Below are 20,807 nucleotides of genomic sequence, written 5' to 3'. Positions count from 1 at the left end.
TAGCACTGGCATCTCAATTGAGCACTTTCCAGCACTTTAATTGCTGTCAGCAGTAGCACAAAAGCCGCAGTAAAATTAATATTTAGAAGAAGTATTGGAATCATGTCTACTTTGGATTTGTGTGAAAAGTACTTTGATACGCGTGATGTTTACAAGCTGCTGGGCATAGCCAAGGATGCCGCCGAGAAGGACATCAAGAAGGCCTATCATAAGATATCGCTGCTAGTGCATCCCGATCGAGTTCCCGAGGCGCAAAAAGAAGAATCCACCGAAAAATTCAAAGTGCTCTCGAAGATTTATCAAGTGCTGACTGACCCACAGAAGCGGGGCCTATACGACGAACAGGGCATTATCGACGACGATGACGAGGGCAAACTGTCCAACTGGATGGAACTGTGGGAGAAAATATTCAAGCCAATTACCGAACAAGATATCACAAACTTTGAGCGCGAATATATTGGCTCCGACATGGAATTGCGTGATATTAAGATGGCCTATTTGGGCGGCAAAGGTTGCATTAACTATATGATGAATCATGTGCCGTTTATGGGCGTGGAAGATGAGCCACGCATCAAAGAAGTCGTTGCTGGCCTCATTGCTAGCGAGGATGTGCCCGAGTATAAAATATTCACTGAGGAACCGGCCGCAAAGCGTAATAAGCGACATCGTAAATATAAGAGAGAATCGGAGGAGGCGAGAATAATCAAGGAACGACGGGAGCGTCGTGAACAGAAGGATGCCGAAGCGGCTCAAGAATCTGGTGGCAGTTTGGAGCAAATGATTTTGGCGCGTCGCAATCAACGCGAGGGCAACTATAATTCTCTGATGGATCGTTTGTTGGAGAAATATGGTGGCGAGGACGATTCGGATACGGTCGAATTTAGCGCCTATGACAAGAAAAAGAAGCTCAAGGTTAAAACACAGTCGAAAAATAAGAAGAACGCTGTCAAAAAATGGACGCGTCAAGAAACAAAAGTCCTAGTTTTATATATATATATATACTTCGCATAAATATTATTGGTAAATTTTTGTACTCATAGTTTCTATATATGTTTTATGGTATCGGTACTTCAAATTTAAACCAGAAGCGTTTTCTTATATTGTTTATTATTTACATTTATCAGTATTATGCCGGATTTGTATGCATATCGACTTACTCCATGGACAATTGGCGCCAAATTCAAATATTACATTTTTATGTTTCATACCCTTACCATTATTACTATTTGTAGAATTAAAAGGAAATAAAAAAGAATGCTGTAGCAACTAGACTAAAACAAACCCTATTAGTAAATTTTTAATTAAATGCAATTAAATTCTTAAATTTAATTGCAAGGCTAGCGAATGAGCTGCTAACCTGTTTGAAATACGCGAAAATTACCTAGTTATCGTGTTCAACAATCTGCCGACTTGCTTGCTATCGATTCACCAGTTATCGACTGCCTATCGTGGACAGTAAACAAAAAAAATAGTTGAAAGCCACAAAAAACTTGCAGTGAATGTTGCAAGCACGTAGATTATTAGTTTAACAATGGAAACGACAGATGAAACGCCGGTTGATAGAAACAAATGTCGTGTTTGCCTTGGTGAGTGCACTGAAAATGCCATGCGTACGCTTTTTACCGAGGATGCAGCTGTGGACAATGATGAAGTCGAGGAGGAGGCGTCAGATGATAACGAGGCCGGCAAACTGCGACTGAATAACCAAATTGAATACTGCTGCGGCATCAGAGTAAGCCTATTAAGTGTGAGCAATTGCGGGTATATTCAAAAAACCTTTTTGTAGATACGGCGCTCATCGCTTCTGCCCACAAAAGTCTGCGAACGTTGCTATGAATTTGTCAAAATGTGGTTCAGTTTTCGCCAAATGTGTCTCAACTCCCAGGTGTATTTGGAGAGCACATTTCTGGGGCATGAGAAGCCCGACGATTTGCTGAATGCTAGCGAAAGTGTCTATTTTGAATATTTGTATGAAACACTGCAGCTGCAAACACTGAAACATTACAGTAATTGCAATGTCGATGAGGATGAGGAGGAGGAGGAGGATATGCAGTCTGCCGACTCTGCTGAGCTGGACTATGTTGTCGACTATTACGAGGAAAACTATGTGACAGACAATGTGGCAGCTACAGTTGAGGCAACTGAAGCCAGTGCCAAACATAAACTGCCAGAGATTATAACTGATTTGGAGCAGCAACAATATAATGATGAGCAGTGCGAGGCCGTCGAAGTGGAGCAGTCCATGGTGTATGGCGAGGACGATGTTAAGTTGGAGACATGCGATGGCAACTTTTCGGAGGACAATGAAGATTTCTTATCGCCCACACCATCGCCTGATCCACGTCCAAGTACAACGTCTGCAAAACGTAAACCCGGCAGACCGCGAAAACCCGACAACGAACTCAAAGTGAAGCGCAAAACGAAAGGAGAACCTGCGTTAAAAGTGGACAATCTAGGCGAGAATTCGCCCACCAAATACATGTGCAATCTGTGCGGCAATGTGTATCCAAAGAAGGCGGCATTCACCGCCCACATGATGGCGCACACCGACTACAAGCCACATCAATGCGAGTAAGTCTCAGTGTTCGATTTGAGAATGCCTATAAATCAATAAAATTCTCTAAACTTTATTTTTCCTTTCTAGAATCTGCTGCAAATCATTTCGGCAAATGGGCGAGCTGCGTGCTCACATTAGACGCCACACCGGAGAGCGACCTTATAAATGTCTCTACTGCGATCGACATTTCTACGATCGCAGCGAGAAGGTGCGTCATGAACGTGTCCACACCAACACACGACCCTACGAGTGCAAGGAATGCGGGAAAACGTTCACGCACACGGCCATCCTCAAGAATCACAGTCTGGTGCACTCAGGCGAAAAGAATTTCAAGTGAGTAGAACTGTTAATCATTATTTTTGCAAGGGAGCGTATAACCCTAATGAATACTAAATGAACTCGTCTTTGCAGCTGCAGCATTTGCTCCAAATCCTTCACGCTACTGCATCAACTGAAAGCGCATCTGCAAACGCTGACTCATCGCAGCAAAGAGGAGCAAGCGTTTGCCAGCTCAACCAGTTACATGCTCCACCAGGATATGGATTAGTTTTAAGTTAGACGAAGCATATAAAATATACAATTTAATTTTCAATCGTACCTTTTTCTTATCGTATATTTTGGCTACCATAGGAGCAAAATTTAAAATCTAAGCTATGTTTAAAGCGCAGTCAGCTCCTTGAGTAGTCGTCCTCTTCATCTTCCTCCGGGGTGTAGGACGTGACGCCCAGTTCGAAACGATGAGCGTGTGTCTTTTTATGGGCCTTCAGTTGATGTGGCAGTCGAAAGCCTTTATTGCAAATATGACATTTGTGTGGCTTTTCATTGGAATGCGAAAGAAAATGAGCCTTCAAGGTGGTTGACAACGAAAAGGTTTTGGCACAGATATCGCAGGCATAAGGACGTTCATTCGTGTGCATCCTATAGGGAAGGAATGATAGATTAAATAAGGAATTAATCCGCTTAGATCACTCACCGTTCGTGTTTGCGATGCGTGCTGGGATCGGCAAAGCGACGACTGCAGTGAGCGCATTCAAAGGGCTTCTCTCCTGTGTGCGTCCGAATGTGAGTCGTCAGATTGCAGGCGGCATTGAAACGCTTGCCACAAAGTCTGTTAAGGAAATGGGTTCAAGAGATTTCCTATGCCTTAAAAAAGTCTTTTACTTACTCGCACTCGAAGCTCTTCTCCTTGCCATGTGTGCGCAAATGCGCTTTGAGCTGCGTCCGATTTGGAAACGAATTTCCGCACTTGGAACAGCTGTGTTTAGGGAAATTCGACGGTTCGCAAGCGGCACCCAAGTCAATGGAATGCGTTGCCACTTCAGTTTCCTGCTCCAGTTTAATAGCAGCCACAAGATCTGCACTGGATGGTTCGTCAGCTGGCAGATTGTTTTCTTCAATCTGCTCGTCGTCTTCTTCGTAGTGATGATCGGTTATGATGTATTCGCTGTCGTCGGTGTCTGTCGTTGTTGCGGGATTCATGACAACCACATATTGTTCGTCGTCTATGCGGGATTTCGCTGTTGTTTTCGACAACTCCAGTTCTTTGACTGCTGAGTTTATTAAAACAGTTTCATCGGCTGCTTCCTTAGCTCGAGAAGTCAACAAACTCTTGGCGTTTCTCTCCGAAATAATTTGTTTGCGCTGTCGTGCCTCTGTAGCCACTTTTACTGGTTTCTCCTCGGACTCCAAAGACACCTTTGGAAAGCAACTTCTCGAGGACATCGTGCGACGCACCACATTTCTCAGATGTTCGTCGGCTCTCTTGCAGCCCGTTAGAAATGAGTGCACCAAGTCCAAGTTTGCCACACAAACTGTACATATTTGATCTGGTAATCCATCGTCAGCTTTCAACTACATAAAATAGCATACAATTAATTGTTGATCTGCCTTGAGAGCAAAGTTTAACATTGTTTATATGTACCTCAACTCCGGCGTATTGCTGCAGCTGTTGCGCCACTTTTGGGTCGTCGAAGAGTGGTTGTAGCAGAGCGCCACTGTCGTTGGTGCAGGTGCGGCACATGCTCCATTTTATGCAAATTTCCATTATTAAAACTTTATAACAAGAATTGCAAAGTATTTGCCGCCACAGCTGCGTTCGATTTATCAGTGTTTACTTCACACAAATAGTGCTGACAAAACCCTCGATAACTAAATCGATAACAACAGCGTGTACTTATCGACGCATGGCTTGCTGCTACCAGGGCAACAACAACATCGTTTAACGGTCGATTGAAATTTGAACCGTGGCAAGGTCAAACAAACCTATTGACCTACTATATTTTATTAAAAAGACACTCCCCAAAATAATGACTCATACAAATATTACATTTAGCAATTCATTTATATTTTTCTTTACGGTAGCGCATTCAGTTTTCATACATTTTTCATTTGTTTATAATTTATGAATAAAGTTTACGTTTTATGTTTTTGAGCACACAGAGAGCTTGATGTGTTTTGGGAATATTACGAAATTGTCTTACTTAGAAACTAGGCACGTGGCTAAGGAGGAGCAAAGTACTGTTGATGCAACGGTACTGTATTCCTGTGTGTGCCCCAAAATGCGTTATGGATTACTTGTGAAGTCAGTCTGTATGCCACGAAGATCTCTTATATTTACACAAATTTCATTGACTGGAATTAGAGTTCATCGTGCTGTGACTCCTCCTCATCATCCTCGGCGTTCGTGTTCGCCTCGCTGCTGCTGCTGGCCTTAACATCATCAGCATCATCGTCCTCCTCTTCATCGAGCTCGATCTGTTCATCTTGAGCCACGCCCAACGTTTGTCGCATCATTTTCTCAATGCTGTCGGCAAACGTGGAAGTCTCCTGCAGCATGTATCCGGAACGCAACGTCGCCGTGCGGAACATCATAACAGCCATATCCTTGGCGGTCTCATCGGCCTCATCAGCCTCGACGCGACGCAACAGCTCACGCATCAATGGATGTCTGGGATTAATCTCCAATGTCTTCTTCTGGTTCAAATAGTAACTACGCTGTGGATCATCAGCCTTCTGATGGGCATTCGACATAGCCAGACGCTCCATATTGCCGGTCCAGCCAAAGACACCAGCGACCAAAGCGCAAGGCGAGTTGCTCAAACGCTCAGAGATCTGAGCCTTGGAGATCTGATCCTTCAGGGCAACATCATTCAACCATTTCACCAAAGGCTCAAAAGTGTTCTTCAGTATCTCGAACTTCTCCTTGCTCTTCTCCGACTCGTTGAGCTTGAAACCTTCCTTGGCGACGTTCTGGAACTTCTTGCCATCGAATTCGGGCAATGCAGAGATGCAGTATTCATCCACAGCCTCAACGAGGTAGAGCACCTCGTAACCCTTGCTCAGCAGACGCTCAACGAAGGGAGACTTCTCGACCTCAGCGCGGTTGGCACCGGCAATATAGTAGATGTGCTCCTGCTTGGACTTCATGCGTTCCACGTACTCGGCCAGCGAGGTGACGCTCTTGCCATTGGAAGTCTGGAAACGTAGCAGCTTGGCGAGACGCGAACGATTGCTGGGATCCTCCATGATGCCCAATTTGATGCTACAAGAGATGTGTAATTAGTATCTTAATTTAAAAACTGCCTTTTAAAGCACTTACTTGGTGGAGAACTCCTTCCAGAACTTCTCGTATTCTTCCTTGTTGATCTTCTTAATCATGTCAAGCACCTTGCGTACCAGTTTCTTCTTGATCACCTTGATCAGCTTGTGTTGTTGCAGATTCTCACGAGACACATTCAAAGGCAAATCATCAGAGTCAACAACACCGCGAATGAAACTCAAATAGTTGGGCATCATGTCATTGAATTCGTCGGTGATGAAAACACGACGCACGTAGAGCTTGATGTTGTCGGACTTGGTGCCATAACGGTTGAAGGATTCGGATGGCTGCACCTTTGGAATGTATAGCAAACTCTTGAAGGTGACTTCGCCTTCGGCAATGAAATGTGTTTGGGTCAAAGGTTCGCTCGAGTCCTTGGTCAAACTCTTGTAGAAGGCATTGTACTCCTCTTCGGTGACCTCGGCAGGTTTACGTGTCCAGATGGGTTTGCTGTCGTTGATCAGCATCCAATCCCAGATGGTCTTCGACACCTTCTTGGTCTTTGGCTTATCCTCCTCATTATCTTCCTCGACCTTGGCATCCTCATCAGCCTCCTCGACATCATCTTCGGTCTTCTCGGGCTTGGCTTCCTCCTCCACGGGCACTTCCTCATCCACAGTCTTGCTGGACCACATCAGAATGGGGAAGTTGATGAACTGAGAGTACTTGCGAATCAATTCGCGCACTGTGTCTTCCTCAAGGAAGTCCTGGGCCTCATCCTTCAGGTACAGGGAAATGATGGAACCACGTTTCAGGGTGTCGCCACGTGGATCCTCGGTGATGCTGAAGCTGTTGGCATCCGACTCCCAAATGTATTGCTTGTCATCGTTGTGCTTGGTGGTGACGACCACACGGTCAGCAACAAGGAAAGCGGAATAGAAACCGACACCAAACTGTCCAATCATATCATTCAAATCCTGTCCTTCGGACTTGCTGGGATCTTGCATTTTGGCCAAGAAATCGGCAGTGCCGGACTTGGCAATTGTTCCCAGATTGTTGATAAGATCCTGATGGGTCATGCCAATGCCAGAGTCCAGGATGTGCAGCACCTTGTTCTCCTTGTCCGCCTTGATACGAATATGCAGCTCAGGATTGGATTCGAGTTCCTTGCGGTCGGTCAAAGCCAAGAGACGAATCTTATCGATGGCATCGGAAGCATTAGAGATCAGCTCACGCAGGAAGATTTCCTTGTTGCGATACAGCGAGTTGATGATCAACTTCATCATGCGATTCACTTCCGTTTGGAAAGTGAACTTCTCAGCCTGCAAACAAATAATTAATAATTTTATAATTATGGAAACTTATGGATGTGTGTCTTAAATTAAACTAAGATGATTGGAAAGCAATATAGATAGAATAAAAAAAATACAAAAAAGAAAAATAAAATTCAAAACTTGAAGATGAATTAAAAATTTAACTAAATTTAAATTTAACTAAAAGGAAACGTACAAATCTTAAAGATGAATTACAAATTTAACTAAATTTAAATTTAACTAAAGGAAACGTACAAAATATAAGTAAATAAATCAAAATTTATAAAAGCAATAAATACGATCGCTAAATTACATATTTAGCTTTGCAAACAATAAATATTTGCCCATTCAACAAATGTTTAATGAATGAAATGGAGTGAATTTATAGGCGTGTAGGTGTGTGTAAGGGTGTGTATATGTATGATGGAGAGATACGTGTTTGTTTCTGGTTGTGTTTACAAACCTTTTCGCGCATTTCTTTCAGCTGCGCAACATTCAAACCGTCCAATTTAATAGCTTCCTCTTCGCGCTTCAGCGTCTCGGCATCTACCGTAACAATACATACAAATACAGAGACACGTTAGCTTAAGCGGGTATCTATATACATGCGTAGATAAGGAAGGGGGGCGTCTACTACAATTGCAACGGTAAACGCTTAACGCTGACGTGTACAAAACGCAGGCAGCAATTGCGTTGACCGCACTCGCCTTTATCTCCTTTCTCTTTTCACCCTTCACTTACCTGTACGGGAGGCTTCTTTGAAAGAGCCCAAATTCAAGTCAATGGTTTCCGTGCTAGCAGCATCATTAACGTCGTCTGCGACAATTTGATGAGCTCCTAATTGGAAAAATTAAATTGTACACGGGAAATTAGGTTAACATGCCGGCTAGAAAAGAAAAATGGCATTAACAAAGCGTGGCAACACTTACCAGCTAAAAGCAAAATGCTTAGCAGCAGGAAATACTTCATCCTGCTAGTTGCAATTAAAGTTGCAGTTGACTAAGAACAATAGTTAAGTTAATTTGCCTAAATGGCCACGTCACTACCAACTTCCCAGACGTCCACTAAGGTTTTTCTACGTCAGAATATCTGACCGACGACGAACCAACCGATTACTTTTCGCAAAGAGAATGACGCCGTCGCGCCGCAGACAAAGCATATAAATATGAAGTTTCAGCGTTGCCAGTTCGTTCACAAAATAATGACAATAAGTATTTTTAAGTTACAACCCTCCGAATGCTAGTCAAAATATTAAGTGAGCTGCATACAGCGCTTGCGATATTCGATAACATAAGCGGTACAAGCTGTTTTTGACATTCTGCTTTGAATCAATTTTTCTCCCCACACACACACGCATACACACGCACGTGCACACACACATACAAATACGCAAAACACTGCGACCGTAAGACTTGAATAGTAGTTTGCTAAGAAATTGACTTCAACATTTGCGTGAGTGTTTATCACAAATACAAATAACCATTGGACTGATTATAAATTGTCTATATCGTATATACATATGTTGTATATTATATTCGCAGTTAAACCCGCAATTCAATAGAATGCGCCACGGAAGCAGCGCAGCAGCAGCAGCAGCGAGAGTCGTCACTTAAAAAGCTAGCGAGCGAGCAGCAGCACCAACAAGAACGTCGGCAACGGTTGGCTTCAACAACGGCTACATTTCATTATTGTTCGTCGTGTGGTGTGGAGGTGGAGAGCGCTCCCCGTCAATTATAAAATAGTATATCGTGTAGTTGTCGCCGTCGTCGTCGTCGCCGCCCCCGCTTCCCCATCCTTAGTACGCACACACGCACACTACGAAAAAGAAAAGAAGCAGCAGCCTGTGTGACCGTGTGTTATACAACAAAATTACAAGTGTGCAAATTTGAAGAAGTAGAACCGGCAATCAGAAGAATTCTGAAACCAAATAGCTGTGGCAACAACAACATCTACCCAATCTTAGATTCCCGTGAGTGCGTTTGCTTATGTATGCGTGTGTGCGAGTGTAACTTACAATTGAAGCAAGCAAAAATATCACAATTTAAAACGAGTGCGTCGTCGTCGTGGTTGTCGTTGTTGCTTATCATCAGCTGGTAAACTCGCTGCGAAAGTTGTGGTGCAAGCCAGAAGCGAAGAGAAATCACACAGTCAAAGCAAAAGAAACGCCAATAAAATATAACGCAAAGGCAAGGAGTTCACTTTTCAATCCAAAACAATGAATATCGATGATTACGAATCATTGCCAACGACCAGCGTTGGCATCAATATGACGGCTGGTGCATTAGCTGGCATATTGGAGCACATTGTCATGTATCCGCTGGACTCGGTGAAGGTGAGTCCAAAAAAAACAAAAAACAACCTAATGAAAAATACTGCTGTTGTATGTAATCACAAAAAAAAAGTAGTGCAACATATAATGCACCTAACCTCACAATTGCGCATATCTACAGTCTATGTATTTGTTTGCATGGCATGCATATGCATGTATGAGTATGCGTGTGTGTGTGTTATGTTTATGTGTGTGCGTCAGTGTTTTCGTCTTATGCCTTCGCATAAGCGTGATGTAATTCCTTGGTATTTTGGTTGTTGGCTGTATTGAATCAAATGCGCGCGTTGCTCGCCACTAATAAAGTCTTTGTGGTCGGCATGGGCAAGAGGGCGAATTGTCAGCTCAGCTGGTTGGGCGTCATGTTACTTACTTTACCCACCTTATATTATTTTTTTTGGGTGCTCTGCTTATCAGAGCACGTTCTTGTCGTATTTATAACATTTTGATAAGATTAACTCGCGCGTTAGCGCTGTCACGCTGCTTGGCAGCAAATCTAGCTCACGCATAAAAAAAAAGAACTAATCTGGGTAGTATTATATTAAAAAATATATATGAAAAGAATACTGACAATGCCGGCAATTCATGAATTTAACTTTGTTTCGCAACTTGCATGCATGACAATGTCCAATTACAGTGTAGCTTCGCTAACAAAATGGTTATTTCAATCGATTGTTGTAATCGATTTTAAAGTGTTTTCGCAGAATCGATCTTTGCATTTTTTTAAAGTACTTTGTAGAATTTAGTAAATGTGAGCTGCGATTGAAATAAACATGTACCTGTAATTACAGTAAAGCTTTCCTATATAGCAAACACTAATTTAGCAGCTAACTTTTCACGAATTGATTTTGTGTAAGTCAAGTTTTAACCCATTTCAAAAATACGGAAGGTAACGACTATTTGAACCTTTTCCTGTGAAATCGATCGTTACATTTCGAATGGAACTTTGTGTAACTTAGTAAATGTGTACCGTATTAGTATTTAAAACAAACAGCTATGCGTGCTTATATAAAATGTTGTATGAATATGCGAGAACTTCGCTATTGAGCGGCATTGCGGCACTGCTGTCTCGATATAAGCGCATATATTAATTTTCTTATATATGTATATGTATATATGCACAACCACATATGCTATATATACATACTATGCATACACTTGGATTGTTCGATTCTTTTGTTTTAAGCGGAACATTCGGTTTTTGGCGAATGCATTTCTACGCTCAACGAACGTTTATTGATTTTCACCCCAGCTCTTCTTCGTGACACTGAAATGGAATATATCCGAATCAAAACGATGACATTTGTCAATATCTTCTATCTGGTTTTGGGGGGGGGTTCTCGCATACGATCCATATTTGACGGGCGGCGCCCAATTAAATGCCAAACTAAAGCTGGCAAGGGATTCCCGGCGTCATCATCAAGTCTCGAGTAATCATATTCATTGTCACGCTGACAAGCTAATTTTCTAGTATACATCGTCTGTACTTTTCTCTATATGTATAGCGTACATATGTGTGGTGAGTGAACCGCAATAACAATATAAATAAGAGCTCAATTGAATGGCAATTAAACAGACTACTAGCTTTTAGTTTATAAATAATCACGCTGACAACGATTTGGTTTTTATTTTGCCTTATCGCTTAAATCAGTGCACTATGAGGAACTGTTTGTGGGTGGGCTATGTGGAACCTATTCGATTTGATGTTGATGTGTGGATTCTATTCGGTGGTTTATGTTACATTCAGTGTCAGCTTGTGGTGAAATAACCTTATTTGTTGTTCTATTTTATCATCGGTAAACACTTCATTCACCGCTACTAGATTCAATATATATGTACGTATATACGTTTGTAGGTTTTTAATTATAAGGAGGGGGGGAACTGATTGATCTTCACTCGACTTTTGTTGTTGTTGTTGTTGACTGGTGTTCAAAATGCTTGATTTCCATCACCTTGGTCAGCCCTCTCGTTGACGTCGTTTTTCTTGGAATGATAGCACCAGACATGCATATACTATATACTATATACTTGCATACATATGTATGTATCATTGTGACTTGGTACTCGCCATATGAATAGATAAGTATTGTGTTGTTATTCCTAGATTATCTTATCGTATTCGCGTTCGTAACTCTCTCTATAATTTACAATGTGGATGCTGTGTTCAGCCTCAATGCATATACTACACTCAAAAGTACATTTATATATTTGCAAATATACAATTGTTTGATCACTGATCAATCAGAAAGCGAGCTGCTCGACTATGTGAATTACACCCACTAGTCATATGAGGAAATTGGCAATTGATTTTGTCACACAAAATTATTACAAACAATATTTTTGTGTACGCTTTATAAAATAATTGCAATTGTTAGCTTGAACCCTAAAATTACGATAGAAGATTCGAGTATAACTAGAATTAGTAGTAGAAAGTTTGTGAAATTAAATAATATAATCTCTTAAATTGAGGTTTTTAAAACTTTTTTTTTTGGGATTATTATTAAAATCTACATTCTACCCAATTTCACGTCTAATTTACTGTTTCTGCAGTAATCAATGTTCAAGCTTTATTTCACCAGCGTAGAATTTTTGAAATTTCACGTCGCGTAATTTTAAATTTATATTTTTCGACTTTAACCAAAAGAAAAGTAAAGAACATGTACTATCATTGTGAATCATCTGTTTTCAAGACTGAGAAGTGTCACGTACTTTGGCTGCATCTTATCATATTGTTTTATTAGTCTACCCTAAAGATCTGTGGTCATTTAGACCGGACATGAAATTGGTATCAAGTGATGCAATCCACTTGAGTTTGTACAGCTGCTGTCGCATTCTTTATATTTCTAGTGAAATTTAATTTAGCCAATAAAACCATAAAAATGCTGGGCGATTTCTGTTCTTTCCCTAAGGGAAACTTTGTAGCAATTCATTATTGCATTATAATGTATATCACATAATTGAAAATAAATACTAAAAGACTTTTCTTTTCAATCTTTAGACCCGCATGCAGAGCCTGACGTCACCGACCAAACACTTGAACATCATGGGCACCTTTCAGAACATGATCACCCGCGAGGGCATCATGAGGTAAGTAATCTTAATAGTGATCGTCTTGAAGAACTTTGTTATTAAACTTTATATTTGCTTTGCAGGCCAATTAGAGGAGCAAGCGCCGTGGTTGCGGGTGCTGGACCGGCGCATTCTTTGTACTTTGCTGTCTATGAGATGACCAAGGAGCAGCTGACCAAAGTTACATCACACAATCATTTGAATTACGGTGCGTTATAGTAAATTTATATTGCATCCGCAGGAAAAAAATTTTATTGCAAAAATTCCACTAAAACTTCGCGTAAGGTAAAACATTTAATAGATAACTATGATAAACATGATTAATGGAAACTTTCTTAGCAAATTTCATTGATTATAAATACTTATACATTTAGAAGCAAAGGTTTAAAGTTATAAGATATGTCAAACATACAATGCGCAAATCTTAGGAAAGTCCTTAAAAACAGAGCCATCGCAGTCTTTAGGCTCGCATTACTTAATTGCACACATCTATGTATGACATGAGTTTTTTTTAGTCCTATTCGTTGTCGAGCTTTCGTCGCTGAAAAACAAAATTGACGCGCAGTTGCAAAACTTCACATGCATACGCACACTAATATGCGCATGCATTTACGTAATTTAACGCACTCAAACCAAGCGTAAGCACACAGCGATGAAGCATCCACGCTTTTCCTCGATCTCCGATTCGTTCGATGTTCGAAATTACCGTTTGTTGTCTTGGCTTGGAGTGCCAATAATTCTGCTTTTAGGATTTAACTGAATTTGCGATTTAAACTAATTTTAATCTTTCAAAAAGTTTGCTCTTGATACTTCGGCTAAATTATCAATTCTAATTCTTTTTTTTTATTTTATTTTTATTAAAATAATAACTTAATGATAACAAAGATAGGTGCATTGTTACCTAACTGGGCAACTTAAGCAAATCAGAAATAATTGCTGATTCTTAGCGTCTATCTATCTCTTTCTTATCCCATTATTAAAATGATCATAAATTGATGGCAATCATTTACGTTACTTAGTATTAAATATAAAAAGCTAATATTAATCTATAATTTTTATCTCGCAGTTCTTTCTGGTGCGTTGGCGACGCTGGTTCACGATGCCATCTCCAATCCCACGGACGTGATCAAGCAACGCATGCAAATGTACAACTCGCCATACACCTCGGTGGTGCGATGCATGCGGGATGTGTATCAAAAAGAAGGATTACATGCCTTCTATCGCTCCTACTGGACGCAGCTCGTCATGAACATACCATATCAGACGATTCACTTTACCACATACGAATTTCTGCAGAATAGGGTAAGAGAATCAATCATTTTATTTGCTTAATGAATATATTTTAATTTAAATTTTGTTTCACAGCTGAATGTGGAACGCAAGTACAGTCCAGTGGTGCACATGGTGGCAGGCGCTGCAGCTGGAGCTTCGGCGGCGGCCATAACGACGCCTCTGGATGTGGTGAAGACGTTGCTCAATACACAGGAGACGGGCCTGACACAGGGTATGATCGAGGCTATCCGAAAGGTAAGTTTACGGTGATAGTGGAGATCTTTTCCGCTCAATACGAATAATAGAGACAATATAACACTGTCCTTAAAAACAGTTAGATCTCAGAGATTAAGGTTATGTGTCTCCGATAAGCAGTGGTTAAAATATGTGCTTAGGTTTGGTCTCAACTTAACTTCGTTCTCAGATAATTTGACTTGATGATTTTAAAAAGCGAAAGAGTTGGAATGATCAGAAAACACATTTTGATTACTCGATCGAATGGTAAATTTAGAAATCAGTGAATCAGGTCGAACAATTTTCTATATATAACATAAATGCTAACTAATAGACTTTATTTTTGTGTCACATGCCTTAAAAAATAGTTCTTGGTTAATTGTCTGTTGTTGCTTTACAGATCTACCGCATGGCTGGTCCAATGGGTTTCTTCAAGGGCATGACAGCTCGTGTGCTGTACGCCATGCCCGCCACGGCCATTTGCTGGTCCACATATGAGTTCTTCAAGTTTTATCTGTGCGGCATGGATTCGGAGAAATACAAATCGTCAATTACGGGTCGCTCGGAGTTGCAGACACCGCAGCAGCGGGCCACCGACTATGTGCTGCCCAAGAGCGAGTCGGATGAGCATGAGGCCGAGCTGCCCGAGATAACAGTCGCTGGTGTGGCCAAGGATGGGGCTGTGCTGCATCCGGCACCGCCAACAGTGAATGCCGCGGGTGCCATTAAAACAGTCTGCGAGCTGTCGACACGAACGGCGGCGCCCACAATTAATCTGCATACGAGGCATACGGAGGTGAAGGGTCCCTACGAGCGGGGCTTCTCAAGTACGTAAGGCTGAGGCGTCTGGACGCGATGAAGCAGCGCGTCAACAGCAGCAGCACCAGCAGCGACTAAAAACATAAGCGTAGCTTTTAGTTAAAACAAAACAAAACAAAAATGAAAGTGATTTGGAACGGAGCCCCGCAACAAGCAAGCCATAAATGTGGGTGGCACGATGTTTGAAACATCTGTCAGCCAAGTGCCGAGCAGGCGATGGAGCGACGACGATGATGGCGACGATGATGGTGCTCGGTTCCAGTTGCTTTTTGTATGAATACTCGACGCGGGAGTCGGTGAGAGAGTTTTATCACTCCATGAACATAGTCGGAGGTTAAAAATTTGTAGTTGTTGTTGTGCACAAAACTCTCGCTCTCATACACGCCACACACACAAACACACACATACATACACCCACCACACACACACACACACAACACACATACACATACACACCCACATACGAGACAGTCATCTGCGAAATTCTTTGTTAAAATTACTGATAATAATCTAATATTGTATCTATGTTACCTTGGAAATGAGAGAAAAAACCTACTTGTAAAATACTATTACCTAAAATTATGTATTACTACGATGATTTTTTTAAAAAAAGAAAACCAATTTAAAATTATATATATATATCTATATACATATATTTATGTTTATGTTGTTAAAGCAAAAAAAAAAGAAAAGAAAAATCTAAACGCAAAGCAAAACAATACAAAATAAAACGTTTCGCAAGACAAAAATTGATTTGTAATCAAATTACAATTAAAACATACACAATTAAAAACAAAATTAAAAACAAATTATTGCTGTTACAAATGTGGAAAATTTCAATTAGAATTTAACCGTTTAGTGTATTTTATGATCAATTTACAAAACTCTGCCATGCAATGCTGCAGCTGACTTGAGCGTGATCCCTTTAATTGTTGATCCCTCATTTCGATCAGGCCCACGCAATTGGATGTATACTTTAAGTACCAAAGTTTTTTTGTTTTTCTCTTAAAAATGCAAACAAAAAATGTAATTCACAGTCAAGTTAGCCTCGCATTGCATTAAAACACAAGACACACACACACAGACATATAATAATTATTACTTTTATTGTTTGTTATTATTTATATACATAACAATATTATATATGTATATATAACACATGTAGCCCTAAAAAGAAAGAAACAAAAAACAAATCAACATTATATTGTTAAACGAAGCAAGAAATGCCCAGACTCATTAAAAAAACAAAAAAGAAAAAAGAGGAGAAAATTAACGTTGGTTTTTTCATTTCAAATTCAACATTCAGATTTTATTTAATGTGATCTATATATGGATATGGGGCTGGAAATGAAGCTAAATCAAATTCGATTAAAATTTGGGATTACAAATAAGAAATTTGGATTGATTTTAGGTTCTTCTGATGTGATAAATATCTAGGAGTGAATAGGGGAAAATCCTCGACAGGATTACAGAGTTACATTAATAATACAACATTTGCTTAATTTCAAATGCAACAATAACAATTGCCTTTTTTTATTGCTTCAATTCGATACGATTTATACATAGGAAAGAGCAGCAGTAGCAGCTGAAGCTAGAGCCAGCTAGAGGATTGCATCCAGGCCGCGTCGACGCGAACGCTGTGACAACAGTGGACGGGGCTTGTAGAGATCATCGTTGGTGTAACGCTGCTGCTGACACAGCTTCTGACTGAGACGTCGAGCCGACAAATCGCCTGCAAAGCGTGAACAAATTAGAATTAGTTACAGAAATCTGCAAATCAATTGAAGCTGCACATTTAAAGCGAACAAAGATGTGGTGAAAACACTGGCTTACCCTTAGAGAACTACAATGGGATTAAATGAGTTTTTTTTTTACAAGGTTTTTGCGAGCGGACGGCATGTGGAGAAAAGATAAAGAGGCAAAGGCGTTTTGTACTTTTGTATGAAGGTTTGGCAAGTGCTACTATTAAATTACTAAATGGTTGCTTTTAGTTTATGTCTCGCTTTAGCTACCTTTGTCATGCTTATCCAGCTCCTCGTTCTCTTTAGAGTTGACGCTGATCTCTGAGGGTGTGGGTGACATTCGAGGGCGTTTCACCTTGGCATTCGGACTGCCCGAGCTGCTGCTGCCACTGGAACAACTGGTGGTGTGTGGTTTCGATGAGGATGCTTCGCTGCTCAGCCGACGCTTAGCGCTGTTACGACGCGTGGGTTGACTCACGTCCTCCTCGACCCCGCAGAAGACATTCAACAACGTGCGACGATCCTTAATGTGCTGCTCAATGAGCTGTAGACGCGCTTTGAACTCTTCAGCGCTCTCCTCAAAGTGCGTGCAAGCGTCGTTTGTTTCTTGTGCTTCCACATGATCTGCAGTTGGCTCAGCACAATCCGATTTCTTGAGGGGTTCAGCAGGTGTCGGAGAGGCTGCTGGAGCAGCTGCGGGCGAACTTGGCTCGGGTGCTTCCTTGGATTCTAGCGGAACTTCCTCAGACTCTGCTGCTAGAGCTACCTGAGAATCTAACTTGGACTCTTCAGTTGTTGGGGCTTCATTTTGGCTATTGTCAGTACTTTTTGTATCCTCTTCTATTTGTTTTTTCGGATGGCTCTGGCTGCACACTCTCAGACACATTCTCCTCAGAAGTTGCTTCAGTTGACGTGGCCAACTGGGGTTCAGTTGATGCTGCCAACTCAGGCTCACTTGATACTGCCAACTCTGGTTCAGTTGCTGCTGCCAGATCTGGTTCATTTGATGCTGTCTCACTTGTTGCTGTCGCTTCACTTTCTGGCTTCTTCTCGGACTCCGCAACCGGTTCGGGCGCTGTTTCATTCAACTCCACTGTCTGTTTGGCCTCCGCTTCAAGTTTGTGCTGCTCATCAACTGGTTTCGCACTGCTCAACTCAATGAAACTGGCCGTTGACTGTTGCAGCATATCACTAACAATCACCACATTCCCTGCCTCCACAATTTCCGGAGCTGCTTCCGATGGACTGCTGCCATTCGTGCCATTGGTGCCGTTCGTTTCCGTCGCTTTGCCGTTCGTTGTCTTCTCTTTGGTTTGCGACTCCACAGCAGGCTCTGCAGTCTGTGGTTTTCCCGCTGCACCTGGAGGTTTGCCCTCATCATTCGAGTCGTGGCTGTGACGTTTCTGCAGCTTGGCTTTCTCCTCATTGTGATCGTCTTGGATGATTGCCGGCGCTGGCGCTGCTGGCGGATTAATGGAATTCGAGGCAGAGTTGGAGGTTGTGGAATTTGAGCTGGATTTGTTGCGTTCACGATCACGCTCCCGATCGCGATCACTGCGCTTTGAATTGGATGACGAACTGCCGCTGCCGTTGTGACTGCGACTGCTATGATGATGACTACTATGACTACTGTTGTGACTATGACTATGCTCGCGGCTCTCGCGACTTTTCGATGAGCTGGAGCTGGATTTGTGCTTCTTGTGCGAGGATGAACTGGATGAGTCGTGACGCGTCGATGAGCTGCGCTTACTGGTGGAAGAAGTGGACTCGTGATTGGTGCTGCGACTCGATGAGCTTGTCTTGTCATGCTTGGAGCTGCTGCTGCTGCGATGCTTCGAGCTGGATGAATGCGAAGAGCGTGAGGAGTGCTTGGAGCTGGATGAAGTTTTGCTGCGTGATTTGTCATGTTCCCGATCACGGTCGCGTTCTCGTTCCCTTTCACGCTCTCGCGACTTGCGACGCTTGTCATCTGATGATGAATGATGACGCTTCTCCCTGTTCTTATCCTTGTCTTTGTCCTTTCTGTCGCTGGAGTGTGAGTGCTTCTTAGTCTGGGACGAGGAGGAAGCCGAAGCAGGTGATGCGGTTATTTCCCCAGCTTTGAGTGCCTCATCCTTCAGTTCTGTTGTTGCAGATGGCAACGCTTCAGGCTCGTTGGGCTTTGCCTCCTCGAGCTTGATCAATTCCGGCTTGATTTCAGGTACTTCTGGCTCTTCTTTGGGCTGCTGTGAGTCCGTAAACACATTAAAATTATTCTCCGCTCCAGGCTCCGTTTTAATAGGCGCTTCTGGCGGCGTTGGTGTCGGCTCCAATGCCACGCTATTCACATCACTTATGTTGGCCTTCATCTCGCTCATGATGGCATCTTCAATGGACAGTGCTTGAGTGCCGCCATTGGTTTGCTCCGACATGGAATTGTGACGTTCCGTGCCTGTAAAAAATGAATTGTTAGTTGCTTTTTTAATGAAATACTATAACATCTAACCCTCGAACGTAATCGCATCTTGTTTGATATCAAAGTGCAGCTGACGTCCGCTGCTTTCGTGCGTTTCACTGGAGTTTTCATTGAACTTCGGCATTTGCGCCTCCTCCGACATGTTAGCGGCAATGTTGGAGTTGTTCGTGGACGCTGGCTGTTGTGCATCCGTGGATGCAATCGTCAGACGACTATCGCTGGACACCTGCGACAGCTGTGATGTCTGCGAGGCGCCAGCGTCTCGCGAATCGTTAGCCAACTCTTTGACGTCTTTAAGTGAATCCGATGTGTTTAGCGAACCATTGTTGAGGTCTTCTTTCAAGCTGCTGGCAGGTTCAAACGCTGGTGAAGTCGTATCATCATAGTCCATGTCCATGTCATCGACACCAGGAGGCGGCAGCTCCTCATCCTTGCTATCATCCTTCATATCTGATTTAATGGTGGCACGATCAGAATCTGGACTAATTTGTTCCAGATCTGTGGGGAGCAGACTGCCTGTTGTCTCTACCTGCAGCATATTGCTGCCGCCGTTCATATGTCCCATGCTATGGCCCGCGTAGGGCGGCAAAGGAGGCGCAGGAAGCAGAGGCGGGCGAGGTGGCGGATGTGCGGGTGGTGGGGGCGGTGCGATGCCTAGATATTTGTAGGCAATACTCTCGATTTTTGGCTCAAATACTGTTGCCACTTTGGGATTGACCACTTGATCAACTATGTGATCAACTCCCTTGTCCAAGACATCGGAACTGGAAAAAAGCAATTAGAATACTTAAAAAGAACGCTATTACTGGGTTCAGAACTCACTCGAGTAAATGTTTGCGTAGTCGCTCGCGCAGCTGCACCTTGTTGGTCTCTGGTGTCCAATGTTGTTTGGCCAGAAAATCGTTGACAGCCGTCTCGACGCGATTGCGTACATTTTGATAGGCTGGCTTCGTGTCCACATCGGCCAAGCAGCAGTTAAAGCGAAACTCGTCGAAGACCCCCTGTGATTTGACCTCCTCGATGAGTGTCTTTACAAAATTGTCCATCTTGCGTGGATAGAACAATAATGTTGTTCAATAACGCAGGTTTTGGTTTTTTATTGTGGAATATTGTTTTTCAGGAATCTCAAAGTATGACCGTTTAAGGTAAACATTGAAATAATTTATTTTGAACGCATCTGTTTATGTTATCGTATTTCTATCGATAGCTTGAGTCACTTTTAAAACTAATTTCGCAGCATCAGCAGATTTTATTTAATTTTAAGTAACAAACAAGGACGTTTACAAAACATTAAAATTCATTTTATTTCAAAAGTGACAAATAAAATACAAATAATTCAAAAATTTCCGCTATCACTGATTGTGCAGAGTGGGAAGACCATTTCAGCTATTGTACTGTACAATTTGTGCTATATTTTTCCCGAGGCCGTTTAGTATATTTTGGGATTTAAATTGAGGTCACGCTAAAAATACAACTCTGTAC

At 42.1% G+C, this 20,807-nt stretch overlaps 6 protein-coding genes across 6 annotated transcripts; 3 read left to right on the top strand and 3 right to left on the bottom strand.

Moving 5' to 3' along the window:
- Positions 1-6: 6 nt before the first annotated feature.
- LOC133837939 (J domain-containing protein CG6693) lies at positions 7-1,281 on the top strand. The gene has a single exon (XM_062268854.1). The coding sequence runs from the start codon at positions 103-105 to the stop codon at positions 1,009-1,011; it is 909 nt and encodes a 302-aa protein (XP_062124838.1). The 5' UTR covers positions 7-102; the 3' UTR covers positions 1,012-1,281.
- A 145-nt stretch (positions 1,282-1,426) lies between these two features.
- Positions 1,427-3,149, top strand: LOC133837936 (zinc finger protein 91). The gene is made up of 4 exons (XM_062268851.1): positions 1,427-1,732; positions 1,787-2,571; positions 2,645-2,890; positions 2,969-3,149. The coding sequence occupies exons 1-4, from the start codon at positions 1,532-1,534 to the stop codon at positions 3,102-3,104; spliced, it is 1,368 nt and encodes a 455-aa protein (XP_062124835.1). The 5' UTR covers positions 1,427-1,531; the 3' UTR covers positions 3,105-3,149.
- LOC133837937 (zinc finger protein 572) lies at positions 3,126-4,684 on the bottom strand. The gene is made up of 4 exons (XM_062268852.1): positions 4,479-4,684; positions 3,723-4,408; positions 3,531-3,665; positions 3,126-3,475 (listed from the first exon to the last, which is right to left on the bottom strand). Exons 1-4 carry the CDS (start codon positions 4,599-4,601, stop codon positions 3,226-3,228), a joined length of 1,194 nt encoding a protein of 397 aa, XP_062124836.1. The 5' UTR covers positions 4,602-4,684; the 3' UTR covers positions 3,126-3,225.
- Positions 4,685-4,879: 195 nt separating this feature from the next.
- On the bottom strand, positions 4,880-8,548 carry LOC133837934 (endoplasmin homolog). Its single transcript, XM_062268848.1, has 5 exons — positions 8,338-8,548; positions 8,150-8,245; positions 7,872-7,954; positions 6,156-7,417; positions 4,880-6,098 (listed from the first exon to the last, which is right to left on the bottom strand). The coding sequence occupies exons 1-5, from the start codon at positions 8,375-8,377 to the stop codon at positions 5,195-5,197; spliced, it is 2,385 nt and encodes a 794-aa protein (XP_062124832.1). The 5' UTR covers positions 8,378-8,548; the 3' UTR covers positions 4,880-5,194.
- Positions 8,549-8,711: 163 nt separating this feature from the next.
- Positions 8,712-16,321, top strand: LOC133837938 (mitoferrin). The gene is made up of 7 exons (XM_062268853.1): positions 8,712-8,860; positions 8,950-9,740; positions 12,733-12,821; positions 12,887-13,011; positions 13,870-14,105; positions 14,169-14,330; positions 14,710-16,321. The coding sequence occupies exons 2-7, from the start codon at positions 9,624-9,626 to the stop codon at positions 15,142-15,144; spliced, it is 1,164 nt and encodes a 387-aa protein (XP_062124837.1). The 5' UTR covers positions 8,712-8,860; positions 8,950-9,623; the 3' UTR covers positions 15,145-16,321.
- A 309-nt stretch (positions 16,322-16,630) lies between these two features.
- Positions 16,631-20,512, bottom strand: LOC133835529 (biorientation of chromosomes in cell division protein 1-like 1). The gene is given in 5 exon segments (XM_062265509.1): positions 16,631-16,860; positions 17,141-17,785; positions 17,787-19,301; positions 19,356-20,089; positions 20,148-20,512. Coding segments are annotated over 5 exon segments (3,249 nt in total). The 5' UTR covers positions 20,372-20,512; the 3' UTR covers positions 16,631-16,729.
- Between the last annotated feature and the right edge of the window lie 295 nt (positions 20,513-20,807).

This window comes from Drosophila sulfurigaster, chromosome 2R (assembly GCF_023558435.1).
Source record: "Drosophila sulfurigaster albostrigata strain 15112-1811.04 chromosome 2R, ASM2355843v2, whole genome shotgun sequence".
NCBI lineage: Eukaryota > Metazoa > Arthropoda > Insecta > Diptera > Drosophilidae > Drosophila > Drosophila sulfurigaster.
This window is presented reverse-complemented; position numbering and strand designations above follow the sequence as displayed.